Source organism: Mercenaria mercenaria, chromosome 2 (genome assembly GCF_021730395.1).
Source record: "Mercenaria mercenaria strain notata chromosome 2, MADL_Memer_1, whole genome shotgun sequence".
Lineage (NCBI taxonomy): Eukaryota > Metazoa > Mollusca > Bivalvia > Venerida > Veneridae > Mercenaria > Mercenaria mercenaria.
The window spans coordinates 112,281,135-112,297,410 of NC_069362.1; the positions used below are offsets into that span (position 1 = coordinate 112,281,135).

The window sequence follows — 16,276 nt, forward strand, 5'->3', positions numbered from 1 at the left end:
GTTTGTGCCTCTTGTAGGCTTTACTATAAAACTCTTAAATATTTTGTAAATGACAATATAAACCAAGGCAATACATGTCAAAAAGTAGGACGAACTTCCAGCTAGCACAACATTACGATGATATTATCGGACATTATCATAAATTCATAAATCTTGTCTTAAAGAAATTCTGCTTAATCTTGTCAGACCGTCTTATTGAGAGACCTTTTAATTTATTGTTACTGTCAATGCTGTTGATTTTAAGGCAGGACAACTCTAATAACTCCCGCCAAAATTTTAAAAGATCGGCTAATGTCGTTTTAAACTCGGTAAATATCGCAACACTCCGTTCGTCATCGGTAAAGTACGGTAAAAATTTTATTTCATCCCAAAATATGTATTTACGCAATATTTTTTATTTTGATTGGTCATAACTATTATAAAGTGGTGTTTGATTAATATTTCAGTTAGTTTTGTTTAATAATATTCGAAAATATAAATATTTTTAAACCGAAAGTAATTGGATTTCGCGACGAGCGTTTTCTGAAAACGGAACGGCACGAAACAAGAAAGGTCAATTTTCGAAGAGAAAACCAATAAGTCGACACAAGAAATTGTTGAATAATGATCACTATTAATGTGGAAACGATGTAACAACCACTCGCGTTGAAAATAATGGATTAGATCTAGATGAATCGTGGAAAGTGGGAAGAAGACTGGTTGAGTGGGAAGTGCTTCTTGATAATCTTAAATATTGTAAAAAGTGTAAACTTGGGCCTGTGCCACGGACAATAAACACAATTCAAGGGGAACTTCAGAAAGGACTTGGAGGGTATTTATATGTGAAATGTGAAAATCCTGATTGTGAATACATTAACCGTGCTGCCTACGGAAAGACATACCACCAGACAGCTGAACGTCCAGGCAGGTCCAGGCATGCCTTGCTTTGCAGTAAACACCAAACTTGGAACTGGTATGTCACATTTTAAAGTTTTATGCTTGCATTAGATGTGAAACTGTAAATATATAAATCAACATCAGCATATAGACAAGCTTACTCAGTAGTTACTGTCTCTGAGCGGCTGCTTTTTAATTTCTGACTTTTGCAGCCGTTACAGTTTGACCATCACAATATAAAACAAACTGTATACGTCGGATTAGTTCGGCTACATCAGCATAGTACCAGTGTGGACTATTTAGAAAATATTAATCAATGTAAATGTGCAGTCCTCTAAGTAAGCAGAGATCCAATGGTCTATGAGTGTGACCAGTGAAATTTCTGTCGGACCAGTGAAAATTTCCAAACGACTGGCTTGTTTGACCAGTGAAAATTTTGGTTGGATCTTGTCTGTACATTTATCGCTTATACCTCGGTAAAATGCATCAAGCATGTCAAGGGAATTCCATTCATCTGACCGTTAACGTTTGCTGTTTAGAATTGCCTGCTCTTACATGGCTGTGTATGCAAGGAGTGACAAAAAAAAATGGGTAAATGTCATAATATATGAAATCAGCTGCGGATTGTCATTTTCTTTGCTTTTATTTTGAAAAGAAAAAATGAGAAAAAAATGTTGAATGCAATGAAGATGTAAGTAAATGTGTACAGTACCACCGCATGTATAACCAAAGATTTTGGTTAGTAGAAAGTCATCCGGGCCAGTAAATTCTGCAAGCTTAGTGGCCCGAATGGCCTGTGGGTTTCAGATGACTGAATGTTGTAACAAGATCCGGTTTCTGGTTTGTGCACCAGTTGGTACAATGTATTGTTCGATAAGTCAGGGGCGGCGACTGCCTCATTATGTATTATAATACAAAGGTCAGCTGTCGGGGTCAAGTTGTGTCCACTATACTGTATATATGATTTTATAATGGTTTGATTTCTTTCCTTGAAAAACTGTCAATATCTTTTCAGCAATGATCGATAGACTGGGTGGGCCAAGACGTGTAAATAACATATTAGCTACACTAAATCTAAAGACGGTGTCAGATGCAAACTTGAAAAAGATGGAGATTCGGGCAGGAAGTGTTGTGGAAAAAGTTTCCGCTGAGTCATCACAAGCCATAGCTGAGGAGGCATTTAAGAATGAAATGGAGTATGTTTATTTATTGTTAGATACATAGCCTTAGGTTGTATACTTGATATTTGAAAGATTTCTATATCAAATGCACTTAATTCTATCAGTCAATCAATCAGTTAATCTCTGATAACCAAGTTTTTTTCTACATTTTTAGAACCAGGAGTCCAAAGCTGTGATTTTGATAAAAATACAAAAATAGATTCCACCTAATTGAACGTAATTTTTCAAAAATGTGTGGAAAGTGCCAGTCCATTAAATTTTGCAATAGTTTGAGTCTATGGACTCCAAAATAGAAGTCAGTAACAATATTTGATATTTCTCAGTTGTTTTTATAATTCAAATTAATTCTACAGGACCATTGCACATGCAGAGTCTCAAGATGCACAAGTTGGTATGAGTGGTTTGATAGAAGACTTGGGCATTTGTCCACTACCAGATTCATCTCCTGTATCACAGTAAGAATATCATTTTTTAGATCACTCAAGCCAAAGACTGTGACTTATGGCTACCTGAATGTTCAAACCAAAACCTTAGATGGTGACTTACGACTAACTGTATCTTCAAATTAACAACAGAGCTAGTGTTTCCGGTGTGTTTCTTATTGCAAGGATACATTATATTTTACATTGCACAGTATGCCATGAATTTGTACTAAATACAATTTTAAATGCTAGCATTCTTTAAAAATAGGTTGAGGCTTCATGATGATGAACTAGATTGGACTGATACTGAGAGTGATGATGAGAATAGCTATATTAACATGTTGAACAGAATGTTCCGGAGACTGCCTCTTTACCAGATAACAGTTGCAGGTACTTACATGTTTCAATCATTTTCTAAAACCTTGAAATACAATGCCTCAAAGTTAAGATTTCAGTCTCAGATTTTTTGGAGACTCTTTATTTACAGTACAGATATTAACCCTTATCATGCTGGACACGATTTATTCTGCCTTTGTGCCCAGTGCAGATCATGATCAGACTGTACATCCATGCAGTCTGATCAAGATCTGCACTGTTCGCTATTCAGTCAGTATTTTTTGGTAATCCTCCCATCTAACAGTTAATGATACTGTCCAAATTTAAAGATGGACAAGTTCATTATAGAGATCTAGCAGGGTAAGGGTTAATTTGTCAACATGTAGACCAGCATACACGGACCAATAATCAAAACTCTTTGCCATTTTATTCATATGTGGAGGCTCTACTTTTACAGTTACTGTCTCCACCAAGGGGGATTTTCATGTTCTGAGCTCTTGTAATATTGAACTTGTATGTTATGATATGGTCCCCTTTACAAATACATATGAGCCACACCATGAGAAAACCAACATAGTGACTTTGCGACCAGCATAGATTCAGACCAGCCTGCGCATCCGCAGTCTGGTCAGGATCCATGCTGTTTGCTAACGTTTTCCCATATTACAATAGACTTCAAAAATGAACAGCATGGAACCTGATCTGCGCTGGTCTGTTTTCATGCTGGTCGCAAAGCCACTATGTTGGTTTTCTCATGGTGCGGCTCATATATGTTGTTTAACACTTGGATATTTTAAAACATAACTGCCATATTCATTATAATTTTACAGCTACTTTTGTTACTAGGACAGCAGTCAGGGAAACCAAAACCAAAAGATGAATACATTTGTTTGCATTTATACTTTTATATAACAGGAATTGGTCACGGCGACAATGTAGATGTGGAACAGATTCCAGATTCCATTCCAAGGGGTAATTTTAAACCTGTCCAGTTACCAGGACCCCCAACTGTTATATCTTTGGACTTGGAAACAACAGGCCTGAGTGAGTAATTGTTTAGTTTGTTACAACTTCAGAAATCATGTCCATTAACTTCTGTATTTTGGTGTCAGACACATGGTTGCTAGTGTCTGCTGTATGTACAACATAGTCTACCAGACAGCTTGAATTTGGTATAACATTGTTATCATTGAAGAACTATTTTTTTATGCTAGGATCAACAAAATTATTATATATACAATCAACATGGGAATGCATATCAGAATTTTTCTTATGGAGGGTCACCGATAGCTCTTCCGACCAAAGTGTCAGTCTGAGAAGCTGGGGACAAGAGTACAATCCCCACTAGCAGTTCCAAAATTTTGACAATCTGTGCAAGTGAAGTAGGGGAATGGACATTTACTTCTGAAAAAAGTGAATATGTATACATTTTTTTTCAATTGTTTTGCAGTTAAAGACGGAGTGCTTCCGCATATTACACAGATTGCTGCAGTGGAGTAACAGTCAGGAGAGCAGTTCAGTACATATGTTAAACCAACAGTTCCCATTTCTACGGCTGCAACAACTGTTACTGGCATATCATTTAATATAATGAGGAAGTGACAGTAAATGGAACAAAAGTGCAATCAGTGTCTATAAAAACTGCTATGGATGAATTTGTTAATTGGATATATCCAAATTCAAAGGTGTATGTTTAGTAGCTCACAATAGTCGCAGATTTGACTTTCCCATTCTTGTGCCTACATTAAAGAACATTGGAGCTCAGGATAAGTTATCAGAATGTGCATTCATTGACTCCATGTCAGTGTTTCGAAAGCTTTATCTGAACACATCAACTGAAACAAGTAGACCTTGTGTCATCCTTACTTGGTGAAACATACGATGCACACAATGCCATGGATGATGTGGTAGCCCTTGGGAAATTAATCAAGTTTGTGAACCTACCAAGTAGTGATTTAATGGCTCATAGTTTTACTCAGTCAGCAGTTGCTATTAACATGCCTTTTAACAAATCTAAAACACTCTATTTGCCATCATTGAATCCGTTGATTTATTCAGGTGTGATAAAGAAAAACTACCGCTGAAAACATTGCTGGGTCTGGTCTGAATATAAATCACTTAAAACTGTTGCATACCAGAGGTGGGGAAGATGCTTTAAAAGATGTGTTTATTTCAAAGAACTCAGAAGGCTTACCAAGAGTCTCTAACAATAAGAAAGTGTTGGAAGAGATTGTACCACAAATTGCTAAATATTTTGAAAATCACTAGATTTTTATACACTGGTATAATGACTGTTCAGGGACAAAAATGTTTTATGTACATTTATTTGTCACAGTGATAATTAAGGAAATAACAATATAGGTATTCTATATTTATTGCAATGTTCTTATCTATAAAACATCATACAATGTATTTACCAGAAAATATTTATGCAATGCGTAAGATATATTATTACTCAAATTTTGTCTTGGCAAATTTACTTTTTGGTGGTATCAAATACCTAATGATACCTTATTATTTTACATTAAAATGGTTAAACCAACTAGTAAATGTATTCACATGTGTTTGTATTGTTATAGACTCCAAACAAGTTGTAAAAATGTCAATAATACATAGATTCTGATCGTTATAGGCAGCTGTCGATATGTAGTAGTGGAAATAAAGTGATGAAAATATTTCCATCTGTCCAACTTCCCATTGGTATTTTTTCAATAATAGACGGGCAAAGTTTTCAAATATGGTTTATTTACCTAAGGAATAGGTCAATTATAAAAAATAAGCATTAATTTGTTTTGGAATAATCATATTATTGCCGAAAAATCATACTTTTAGTGTCGTCACGACATTTTGCCGCGGAATAAAGTGCTTTTGAGTTTGCACATATTGTCATGGGTAAATGCAAATTTAGAAGAAATGTCTTGCAAATAAACATTTAAATCATCTTATTTGCAAACATACAACACTTCTTGGTCGATAAACTCCAGATTTAGTATTATATTGCTTAATATAAGTAATTTATGGCCATTTTATTTACCCTAGGGGTCAGATGATTTTGAGTAAAAGTGAAAACATGGGGTGGGATGGAATTTTTAAGAAAATTTTTTTTATTCACCTGGAAAGGTGTCCTAATATTTTAAAAACAATTCAGTGGTATGATATAGATAATAAAAAACACATTTTGAATTAAGTTTGGAATATTGTCCATTAGAGTTGTCCTACCTTAAAGTGAGATTCAATAGATTTACAGCAGTTTTACGACTGCACATAAAACATGCATTATATATTAAATGATAAATGTGTAAAGTATCGTAAAGTATTCTAAATAATAAGAAATCATAATTTACAGTCATTATGTTCATTATGTGCTTAATCTACTTTAGTTGAAAATACTTGAAAGATCGTTTATATATATGCTGCGAACAAAAACCAATTTTAGCTCTCAAAACGATGGTCGTTATAATACAGCTTGATGATTAAAACAGAAACAATTAAAAGCAAAATGTTTTTAAATGTCCTCGTATAACTTACCAATCAACGGAGTCACTGGTTTTTCCGAGTTGTAAACAACATTTCATCTCTGATATGGACCATAGTGTAGAAACACTTTCATTCTGTCTTCTGCAACAACGAAGGAACATGAAGAAATTGACGCTACGGATACGATGTGTTGTTTGAATACAGCACTAATACCTTTCTTTACAAAACTACCGCGGACACATTAAGAATTTGAATTTATATGGTTATGACTTGTGGTGCAGACACGAGCCTGAAAAAGTTAAAAGGTATGGGGAGCTCTCTCAAAAGCAAAGAGCAAGCAAATACAACCAGAGTCCTGTACTTTCCTTCCCAGAAATAAAGGTCGTCTAAAACAAGCGTATGAAAGAATGGATTTATCTATGTAAATATATTTAACATCCAAAACGATTCTGATTCAAATGAGCTAAAAACGGAAACCAGTTCATTTTAATTTTTCAATAACCTTTAAATTCTGAACGGCTTAGAGAGACTGAAGATATTTAAAAAAAAACAACATTGAAATGTCAAAATATAGATCAGGTTAATAATGTGTGCTCCATAAAACGGGGAAAAAAACGCTGGAAAGGGAAGAAAAACAAACGGAAAACTGAGTCTCCACTCGCTTAAATTTATTTTTCGTTTTTGTTGCATTCAAGGACAAAGTCTAGAAAAATCGTGCCGTCGTCTGAGGTAATGGGTATAAAGCCGAGGAAAGACAAATGTCAGTGTCGTGTTATACGAGAAAAAGTCTCCCCTTAAGGAAATATTCACAAAGAACTCAATTAACAGATCAGGAGCTTACTTTTCCTCAACATCCGCGTCCGCCATCTTGACTTTTTCTTGCAGTACACCAGGTCGCGTGACAACATACAGTGCGATTATAGATAAGCGTTTAAACAAATATAGATCATAAAGCTATAAAGCAACTGTAGTTCAAATGTGACAGGTGAATATAGCATTTTCGTACGTAACTTCATGTTCCGTAAGTTTTATTCGAGTTTTTAAAAATCAGTGTATATGTCACTGGCAATATCTACTAGCCATTAGTAGGGCTGGGAAATTTTGAAACCGGTTAATGATTTGTTTGAAATCGAATCGAACCAATTAATCGGCCGCCATATTGAAAATGCTGTTTTCTTTCCTAATGACCGTATCAAGGTACTTCTAGTAGCTGACTTCATTAGAAACTTACGGACTTTAACGATTGTAAGCAATGTGACAATAAGTCATATTTTGATGTATTTTATTTTAGATATATCACGAGAGAAAAAATCCGAGACTATCTATTATGTTCAGTTCATTTGTTTTAGCGGACGTATTACTTTGGATCTATGTGCTGGTCTAAAAATGTATAAAGATAAAGTACGACCCGTGATGTTTACTGATTGAGAGCGATTAACGGTTTTGCAAAATTGAAACCAGTTTCATCTAGTAATCGAATCGGATCCGATTAACCGAGTAATCGTCCCAGTCCTAGCCATTAGCCCAATCGGTGAAGTATCGGTCTTTCGGGTTCCAGTTCTGGTCAGATTACATTTTTCTCACAATGTGACACTTAAGCATTGTTTTCTGTCTGGAGAATTGAAGAATAATGCGTTGTGTATTTGCTCTTTTTATTAGCGGAAGTGATACAAATCAATACAATGACGTAACGTACGTCGACGCGCCGGTAAGTCGTCTGCTGCAGGAACGCGCCATAACGAACGCCTAGACTTTCCAACATTATCCGGGCCGCAAAAAGTTTATATTGTTTAATTGTGTGAAATGTCCTTGATATAACGTTATGGTTCATCGTGTGAAATTAATTCTAATGGATACAACTTCACTATAGGTCTTGAAGTCACATGTCCGTTCTTGGTACGCAACATCACTGCTCGTGTCAGGCCATCATTTCCGGTGATTAGGTCTGTGATAATTCCAAGCTTCCATTGGTTTCTCGGAGCGTCATCCTGAATGTGTACGACATCACCAACTTCGATCGTCTGTTTGTTGTTACCTGTCTTCCGATGATGTTCTCGCAAACTGGTAAGGTACTCGTGGCGCCATCTATCCCGGAAGTGGCGAATCAGATTCGCTTGTACTTTGGCGCGCTTCGCGATTCCTGTATAGTTACCTAAATTTATGTCGGTTTCAACATTTTCCGCAATCTCTTGGTATGGAAGGGAATTAACTCTCCGACCGTAAAGTAGATGGGCTGGCGTCAGGGGTTGTAGGTCGGTACAATCAGATGAGACATATGTAAGTGGTCTGTCATTCATAATGGTTTCTATTTCTGTAACCAACGTTTGTAGTGTCTCGAAGGTGACAAATGAACGACCTAGAACTTTCTTTATGGTGGTTTTAGTAAATCCAATTAGCCGTTCCCACCAACCACCAAACCATGGAGCTCGTTTAGGTATGAATCTGCTCTCAGTTCCTCCATTGTTGAGGGTTCTACGAATAGTTCTGGATTGCGTCAGCTCTCTTATATTGCGTGCCGTAGCGTTGAACGTCGTAGCGTTGTCTGAAATCATGATGCGTGGGAGTGACTTCCGGCTGGTGAATCGTCTAAATGCCGCCATAAAGGATTCCTCTGATAGATCATGTACTAATTCAAGGTGGACAGCCCTAGTAGAAGCACACGTGAAAAGACAAACATAAGTTTTTGACTCACTTCCGTCGTACTTTCTTACATACAATGCCCCAGTGAAATCAACTCCTGTGACAGTGAATGGCGGAGTGTCTTCTACTCTATTCTTTGGTAGCGGTGGTGGGTCAGGTGCTGTATACTGTTTCCCGGTAACCTTGCGGCATTTAACACACTTCCGGATTACGCAATTCACAGCCTGGCGGATCGCTGGTATCCAGAATTTCTGACGTAAGTGGGTGATGGTACCACTAATCCCAGCATGTAATTGACTCCCATGTGCATCTTGAATGAGTAGCCGTGTGAAGGGGTGTTTAGCCGGAAGTAAATAGGGAAATTTGGTCAACATATCGAGTGGTGCATTATGGATTCTCCCGCCACTTCGAATAATTCCTGTGTCATCTTTTAATAGTCGTAGCTGTCTGACTAAAGGTAATCGAGTCCCTTTGGAGTCCATATTATCTATTTCATTATGGAATGTTACACTCTGACAGCTTCTGATCCACATTATTTCCGCGTGCTGTAATTCGTGAACGGTGAGTAGTTCAAGGTTGGCTGAGCATCTTGGTGATCTGCACTTGTCAATGAATCGCATAACGTATGCTGTGACTCGTAGCAACTTCCTGTAGTTACTGAATCTGTTGACATCCATTATGTTATGAATTCCATTTAATCCCACGATGGTGTTTTCTAATGAAGAGCATGTTTGTATGTTACAGCTGTTGTTATCGTATTGCAGTTCTGCTGTTGTCGTTAACACGGTACTGTCGGTTATCTCCCACTTTGGCCATCTGTAATGGTCATGTAACCATGAAGGACCTTTCATCCAAAGTATACTTTTTAAATACTCTAAAGATGTTACGCCACGTGTAAGCAGGTCAGCGGGATTATCATTAGTTGGACAGTATTTCCACTTCCGGTTGTCTGTCAGTTCGTGTATCTCACATACTCTGTTTTGGACAAATCTCTTTAGCTGTTTTGAGGTATCTAACCAATATAAGACGATTTGACTGTCCGACCATAAATGTACAGACTCGGTAGCAATTGACTGTAAGATGTGATTTGTGAGACGCGCAGCAATGACTGCTGCCATCAATTCTAGCTTGGGTAATGTAAGTTCCTTAAGAGGTGCGAATCGGGTCTTTGACATAACAAATGCAGACTAGTTTCCTCTACATATGTAGGCTACTGCTCCATAGGCTCGTAGACTGGCATCAGCAAACACGTGCAGTGTAGTGTGGAAGTCAACAGTGTGTATGTCTTCTGCTATGTCAGATATGTCGTTTGGCGAGAAGTAATAACGCTGAAACTTGTGACTTGAAACTGTATTAAAGTCATTTGATACCTCATTCCATCTCTGTTGCAGACCTTCCGAAAGTGGCACATCCCAGTCATATTTCTGTTGCCAGATGTCTTGAAGTAAAATCTTCGCGCGTATTGTGATTGGACTCAAAATCCCAAGTGGGTCGTACACTTTTGCCGTCCGTTGTAAAATTTCTCGTTTCGTGATGAAGTCACTTTTAGGAAAAATAGTATGTTGAAGAAATAATTCATCAGCGTCAGCGTCCCATCGCAGGCCCAGAATCTTTGTCGGCCTATCTGTATCAAGTACTTTCTGTGTAGTGGCAAGTTCACGTAGACGACAACTATTAGAGTTCCAGGACCGGAGGCTGAAATCAGCAGACGACATCAGATCACGTGTCACACGGAAGTAGGAAAGAACATCTGCTTCTGTGGCGAAACTGGAAATAATGTTGTCAACATACAAATCTCTTCGTAATACGGCACTAACCCAGATGGAAGCGTTGGCATCGAGATGTTTCAATAAAGTTGCATTTAAAATGAATGGGGAACATGTCGCACCAAACAACACAGTCCTGAATCTGTAAGTGATCAGTTGACTATTAGGGTCTGTTGTCTCACTCAGCCATAGAAAACGTGTCATATCCCCATCACTTTCATCCAGCTGCACGTGTAAGAACGCTTTTTCAATATCTATGCAAACCGCAAATTTGTTTAGTCGAAATCTGATCAAAATTCATGTTAGGTCATTTAACTCCGGTGGTGTATTTTCGAGACAATCATACAAACTTGGAGAATCACGTGACTCGCGGCAACTACAATCAAACACAATCCGGATAGGAGTCGTTAAGGATTCTTTTTTAACAGCATGATGCGGTATGTAGTGTACTTGGCTGGTTGACTGGTTCTCGTTAATCCTTTCAATGAAGCCTCTTTGCTCTTGGTCAGCAATAATTTCTCCATATTTCTGTAAAAGTTTTGGCGTTTCACGATGACGTCTGATGTTGTTTTGTGTACGTCTCAATGTTATATTGTAATTATCAGGGAGAAGTTTATGATCCTCTTTCCATGGTAATTTAGCTATGTATCGTCCGTCCATCTTTGAAATCAATGTTGTTCTTCTGGTAAGTTTTAAGTCTATCTGAAGTAGCATCTGTTTCTTCCTGTACACTTACACCCAAAGATTCAAGCTTCCAGAACCTCTCTAGGTTGTAAAGATCTGGCGGAGCGGTGATGACATTCATGATGTACTGTGTTGATGACTCACTACTGGTGACCGGAAGTGGACCGGACAGGAGGTATCCTATCTTAGATTTCACAGCTGTCGGTCCGCAACCTCTGACAACTTCGTTTTCTACGATGTCCCAGTACTTGTCGGCTCCAATCAAAAGCGGAATATCAAATGTAACATCATCTGTTACCGGGTAAGCCAACTTCAAATCTCGTAAATATGGAAGTGAGGACACAGAGCGCTGCAGATTCTGTAATGGGACAGCTATTGTAGGAACCACTAGGACGTTGATTGGAATCTTGTCATTGCATTCTGTGAGCAGGTACACTGTCGCTGTTTCAATATGCTTGAACTTCTGTGTGGAGGAACCAAAGGCAGCTATATGTATTACTTCACTTCCGGTACGCTGAAGCTCGAGTCTGTCTGCAAGTTCCTCCGTAATGAATGACCTCTGTGCACCCTCGTCAAACAAGATATTTGCATCGGCGATGCGTCTCCTAGAACTAACTTTCGTAATGGCGGTCTTCAGAAGGACATTAGTTTTGTTATGAGTGGTTAAATGAAACGCAGCTGACTGTTCTGTTGAACTGGTAATAGACTGACCGGAAGTAGAAGGTTTGAAGGGGGATATTGTAGGATCAAGGTTGCAATTTTCACTCGGACTCTTATTACATATGCTTGAATGATGCTTCCTTCGGCAATGGCGACAACGGAAATTTGAACGACAGGAGGACACCTGGTGATATCCTAAGCAATTAAAGCATAAGTGTTTTCTTTTAACAATGTCTATTCTTTCATCAAAAGAACTTACTTTGGTACAGAAAGTGGCACTGTGATGCTCACCACAAAATGGACAGGATGTGCGTGAATTGTTTCGATCATGTTGTTTCTGGTTTCTCTGGATACCGCCTGGCTTGGACTTGGTACCTGTATGGAACATAGCAGTCGAATCATAAAATTCTTTAGTGTTAATAGGCTGGCCAGCTTCAATGATGGTGATCTCTTTCTTCAGTGCTGCTCTTAAGGTCGGTAGCTGCCAGTGGCTATCACCATGGTCGCGGGTAATGTTGCGTCTAACTTCCGCCGGAAGCTTTTCTTTGATGACTGGAACTAGTAGACTGCCATAAGACTCCTGGCATTGACCGAGTGATTCTAGACCTCTGATGTACGATTCTAGTTTGTCAGTAAATGTTCTCATACTAGATAAATTGTTAGTCGGTCGGGGTAAATCCATCAAAGCTTGCATATAAGCATCTACTATCATGTGAGTTTGTCCGAGGCGTTCTCGTAGCAGGTCTACAGCCTTAAGATAGTTGCCATGCGTAAGTGGAAATCCCTCAATTACTTGTGCAGCACCCTCATGGAGTAGTGATCTTAAGTAGCTAAATTTCTGAACTTGAGAAAGTGACGAGTTGAGATGCACGCTAGACTCAAAGGAATCCCAAAACGTCTGCCACTCTAATATGTTACCATTGAATGTAGGGAAATTTAACTTGGGTAGGTTATGAAACTGAATTTCTGTACCTGTACTTGTGCTCCGGCTACTCTCATTTCTGTTGAGATCATCAATACGGTGAATTTCCGGCGTCGGCGGTGGCGGCGTGGTACTCTGTTTCATGAGCGCCTGAAAGTTCCGTATCTTAATTTGAAGATTAAGCATGTAGTCTTCAGTTTCTAGCATCTCGCTCTCAATATCTTCCCCGTCTGTTTGTGTTAAAATCTTTTCATTTATCGCTTCTAACATTTTATACTTTCCCTCTATCGCCTGAAGTATTGTTTCAAAATCGATTGCATTTTCTGTATTTTCTCCGGCGGTCTCGAGTTTCTGCATATAGTGTGCAATAACAGCTTTCTGTGCATCTCTCGTCTGTCTAAGTTTCTGCAGATTCATTTCGGTTTTTGTCACGGCACCAACAATGTCTGGAGAATTGAAGAATAATGCGTTGTGTATTTGCTCTTTTTATTAGCGGAAGTGATACAAATCAATACAATGACGTAACGTACGTCGACGCGCCGGTAAGTCGTCTGCTGCAGGAATGCGCCATAACGAACGCCTAGACTTTCCAACATTTTCTTTAAAGTGACTAACCCACATATCGTGGTGTGAGATTTGAAAAAATTGAACTTTTCATGGCATGAATATACTACCACTTTAGATTTCATACAGTTCGCCAGGTTGTAGTGATGAATATAGCCAGTCTATCCCTCTGATCCGTGACATTTCGTGCAAAGCATGGTTGCAAATTATCTAGATACATATACACTGCTGACTAGTGTACAAAATAAATACGATACAGCTAATGTGGTCTCAATCAAATCGAGTCTGCAATATTCACTATTAGCCTTGTCATCAGTGCTTCCGAGGGATCTACTTTTCAGGTTTTGTTAGCATATAATGTTATTATTATATATCTATTTCAAGGATTTTACAAAAGAAGTTGATAATTCTAGATTTTATTTGTGAATAACATCTTTACATCTTTTAATGACGTTTCAGCAAAAAACTTCTTATTTACACTACAGTATGTTCTTTGATTTTTATGCATCGAAGGTGGGCATATTAAAATCGCCTTGTCCGCCCGCCCGTCCGTCCGTCCGATCGTAATTTTGTAAATTCCTGTACATGTCCAGGCTGTAACTCTGCCATCCATGATTAATATGGTCTGTTTCGTGTCCGGTTCGTAAATTTGCAATTCATCAAGCAGTTTTGAAATGACTTAGCATAAATGTTTATCTTAATGAGACAACGTGTCATGGGCAAGACCCAGACCCACTAGCTCCAAGGTCAAGGTCAGACTTAGAGTTCAAATGTTAACAGGATCTGTTTTTGTGTCTGGTCTATATTTCTGCCAGAGATTTTGGAATACCTTAGCATAAATGGTAACCATAATCAGACAATGTGTCATCGCAAGACACAGATCCCTTGCTCCAAGGTCAAGGTCATACTTAGAAGTCATAGGTTAAAAGAACATTTTTCGTGTCCGGTATTTAACTCTGTTATCCATGAAAGGATTTTGAAACAACTTGGCATAAATGTTTAACATAATGAGGCAATGTGTTACGCAAAAGACCCAGACCACTAGCTCCAAGATCAAGTTTACACTAGAAATCAAGTCAAAGTTTAATAGGGTTTGTTTCATGTCCGGTTAGTAACTCTGTCATTTATCAAGGAATTTCGAAATTACTTGGCATAAATATTCCCCATAACGAAGAAACGTGTCATGCATAACAAAAAGACCACTAGCTCTAAGGACAAGATCACAATTAGAGGTTGACAGTTTACATGGTGTGTTTCTTGTCCGTTCCATAACTCTTCCATCGATAAGAGATTTCAAAATTACACGGCATAAACGTTCCCTATATTGAAATGACACAAGCCCAAGACCCCTAGCTTCGAGGTAAAAATAAAATTATATCTTTCTTGTGCGGTCAATAACTCTGCCATTCATTAGAAATTACTTGTCACAATTCTTCCCTATGATGAGCTGGTGTGTCATGCTCAAAACCCAGACCCTAGCTCCAAGGTCAAGGTTACCTTCGGAGAACTTGTTTAATCTGGTTGCAAAATGAGTCATACCTAAACTATTCTGGCATATTTTGCGCAGACAACTGTAGCATTTTTGGGCACACTTCGGGGGTGTTTATGACTAATAGTACCAGCTCTTATTTGGGCTTCAATTCTAAATGCTTAGTGTATTTTGAGAGTTATATGTACTTGTATTTTTACCTATAAAATGTCAAGGTCAGTAGTGACTATTGTTAAGTTACCTTAAGGACCTACCACAAAGTAACTGTAATCTTCTGCATTTCCATGATGGTAATTATACATTCTTTTATATGAAGAAATGAGAAATAACAAGTATCTATTTACAGTTTGACAGTAACGGTTATAGGGCTAAGACAATGTATTTAATGTCTACATATAGTATTCAATTAATGTAGTAGTATGCACGATTAATTGCACCAAGTTCATGTGAGAGGAAATGTAGACCACTAGGTGTTGGTGGGTCTTTAACACTTCTATATTATTTTTTTTTGAAAACCGATGGATAAAAATAAATGCTGTAGCCTATAATTAACGGTTAATGCAAACACGATTATGTTACACATCGATAGCCACACGAGAACTACATGCAGATAATAGACATGCCACAGTTCGCTACTGTAAATATAAAGTGGTAATATTGGACTGGGAATTCATGGCATGCCTATATTCACCTTTATGTCGCATATTTGATGTTGTAACAATGTATTTGTCATCGAATTTTGTTTTTTTTTGTTTTTTTTTTGTTTTTTTTTTTTTTGTTTTCCAAATAAATTTAAAATAAAAGCATTCGCCTACGATTTCTGATATTCCGTTCAATGAGGACCTTCCAAACATCACGTGACAGTGAGAGAAAATAACACCAAATATGATAGTCAATAGAGCGCACACGTATGGGTATCGCACAGTTTTATGGCGTTTTGAAATGCATCCGTTCAGCACTTCTTTTAAATTACATTACACACTTTGTGTAAGCTTTTTGTTTTTATCTGGTTTTTGATCCATTGTTTTCTTTCTTATTTTCGTATAAAATCGGTTGTCGATACTGAAATAATGACCAGGCAATGCTTTTATTAAAGTGAAGTGTAAGATTGTTATAAAATTTATAAAACTAAGCCGTACAACTTTAAAAATACCACATGAAAGCTTAAAAAAATATTAGAACATATTTAAGACGGAGTATATTTAAACATAATTACGTGTCAATAGTGACATACATGTATATAAGTTATTGAACAAGTT

The 16,276-nt window shown here is 37.7% G+C and overlaps 4 protein-coding genes across 4 annotated transcripts; 1 reads left to right on the plus strand and 3 right to left on the minus strand.

The window, feature by feature from the left end:
* Positions 1–510: 510 nt before the first annotated feature.
* Positions 511–5,369, plus strand: LOC128555367 (uncharacterized). Its single transcript, XM_053537588.1, has 6 exons — positions 511–952; positions 1,892–2,072; positions 2,411–2,512; positions 2,748–2,869; positions 3,731–3,859; positions 4,266–5,369. The coding sequence occupies exons 1-6, from the start codon at positions 916–918 to the stop codon at positions 4,313–4,315; spliced, it is 621 nt and encodes a 206-aa protein (XP_053393563.1). The 5' UTR covers positions 511–915; the 3' UTR covers positions 4,316–5,369.
* A 2,743-nt stretch (positions 5,370–8,112) lies between these two features.
* On the minus strand, positions 8,113–10,107 carry LOC123562470 (uncharacterized). The gene has a single exon (XM_045355105.2). It carries the CDS (start codon positions 10,105–10,107, stop codon positions 8,113–8,115), a length of 1,995 nt encoding a protein of 664 aa, XP_045211040.2.
* A 12-nt stretch (positions 10,108–10,119) lies between these two features.
* On the minus strand, positions 10,120–10,902 carry LOC123562469 (uncharacterized). The gene has a single exon (XM_045355104.2). It carries the CDS (start codon positions 10,900–10,902, stop codon positions 10,120–10,122), a length of 783 nt encoding a protein of 260 aa, XP_045211039.2.
* A 433-nt stretch (positions 10,903–11,335) lies between these two features.
* On the minus strand, positions 11,336–13,381 carry LOC123562468 (uncharacterized). Its single transcript, XM_045355103.1, has one exon. It carries the CDS (start codon positions 13,379–13,381, stop codon positions 11,336–11,338), a length of 2,046 nt encoding a protein of 681 aa, XP_045211038.1.
* Positions 13,382–16,276: the final 2,895 nt, after the last annotated feature.